This window comes from Chrysochloris asiatica, unplaced genomic scaffold (assembly GCF_000296735.1).
Source record: "Chrysochloris asiatica unplaced genomic scaffold, ChrAsi1.0 scaffold00021, whole genome shotgun sequence".
NCBI classification, from domain to species: domain Eukaryota; kingdom Metazoa; phylum Chordata; class Mammalia; order Afrosoricida; family Chrysochloridae; genus Chrysochloris; species Chrysochloris asiatica.
This window is the reverse complement of record NW_006408539.1, coordinates 22,722,274-22,723,010: the sequence shown is the minus strand read 5'-3', so window position 1 is coordinate 22,723,010 and position 737 is coordinate 22,722,274. Positions and strand designations below refer to the sequence as shown.

General features: G+C 52.1%; 1 protein-coding gene across 1 annotated transcript in view; it reads right to left on the bottom strand.

Annotated features, from left to right (window-relative positions):
• The window catches only part of LOC102841668 (U3 small nucleolar ribonucleoprotein protein IMP3-like), a 76,902-nt gene extending 76,514 nt beyond the window's left edge, over positions 1–388 (bottom strand). Inside the window, exon 1 of the mRNA XM_006837584.1 lies at positions 6–388. Coding sequence (XP_006837647.1) covers positions 6–380 — 375 coding nt within the window. The 5' untranslated portion in view covers positions 381–388. The remainder of the gene's footprint in view (positions 1–5) is intronic.
• Between the last annotated feature and the right edge of the window lie 349 nt (positions 389–737).

Sequence of the window (737 nt, the reverse complement as noted above, 5' to 3'; positions counted from 1 at the left end):
GCGGCCTGGAGGTGCTGCGCCATGCGCAGCTTGAGGAGCACAGTGGGCAGGCGGCGACGGCAGAAAGACGAGGCCGTGACGAAGTCGCAGAGCTCGAGCGAACCGCGCGTGGGCACCAGGCCTAAAGCATACAACTTATCCAGCAACGCTGCAGAGGAACGAACGCGAAACGGGTCGTTCTCCGGCAGGTCACGCAGGCGCCGCGCTAGTTCGCGGACAGCACGGCTCAGTTGGTTGTAATGCGTGTAGTCCTCGCGCCGCTGCAGCCGATAACGGCGCAGCACACGCAACTCGTGCAGGTTGTGATCAGTGACCTCCCAATTCAGAAAGTCTACCTGCTTCAGCAGTTTCTGCTCGTGGAACTTAAGTTTCCGAACCATGATGGCCACAGCAGGATCGGTGTGACTAGCTGGCAAGAGGCGAGTTCAGGCATCTCTCTCCATTTATTTTTACCAGACCCATCTAAACAAGATGAAAACTATTCAGTGGGGACTCTCTCTTCCCCCACACACTCTTAAACTAAACTCCCTCTTGAAACTTTGCAAGCCAATCATTTTGTGCCTTTCTTGCCCCCTCATTTTACATAGCCAATGTCTAAGTTGCCCATCCCTATCTACCCTGTATACAGAGGGGATAGCGTTGATACTTGATGTGAAGACTCCTCTCTCTGTTGGTGTTTAGAATTACTACTTCCATGAGTATAGGTCAGATTCATCAAATTGCTACAATTTACCTTT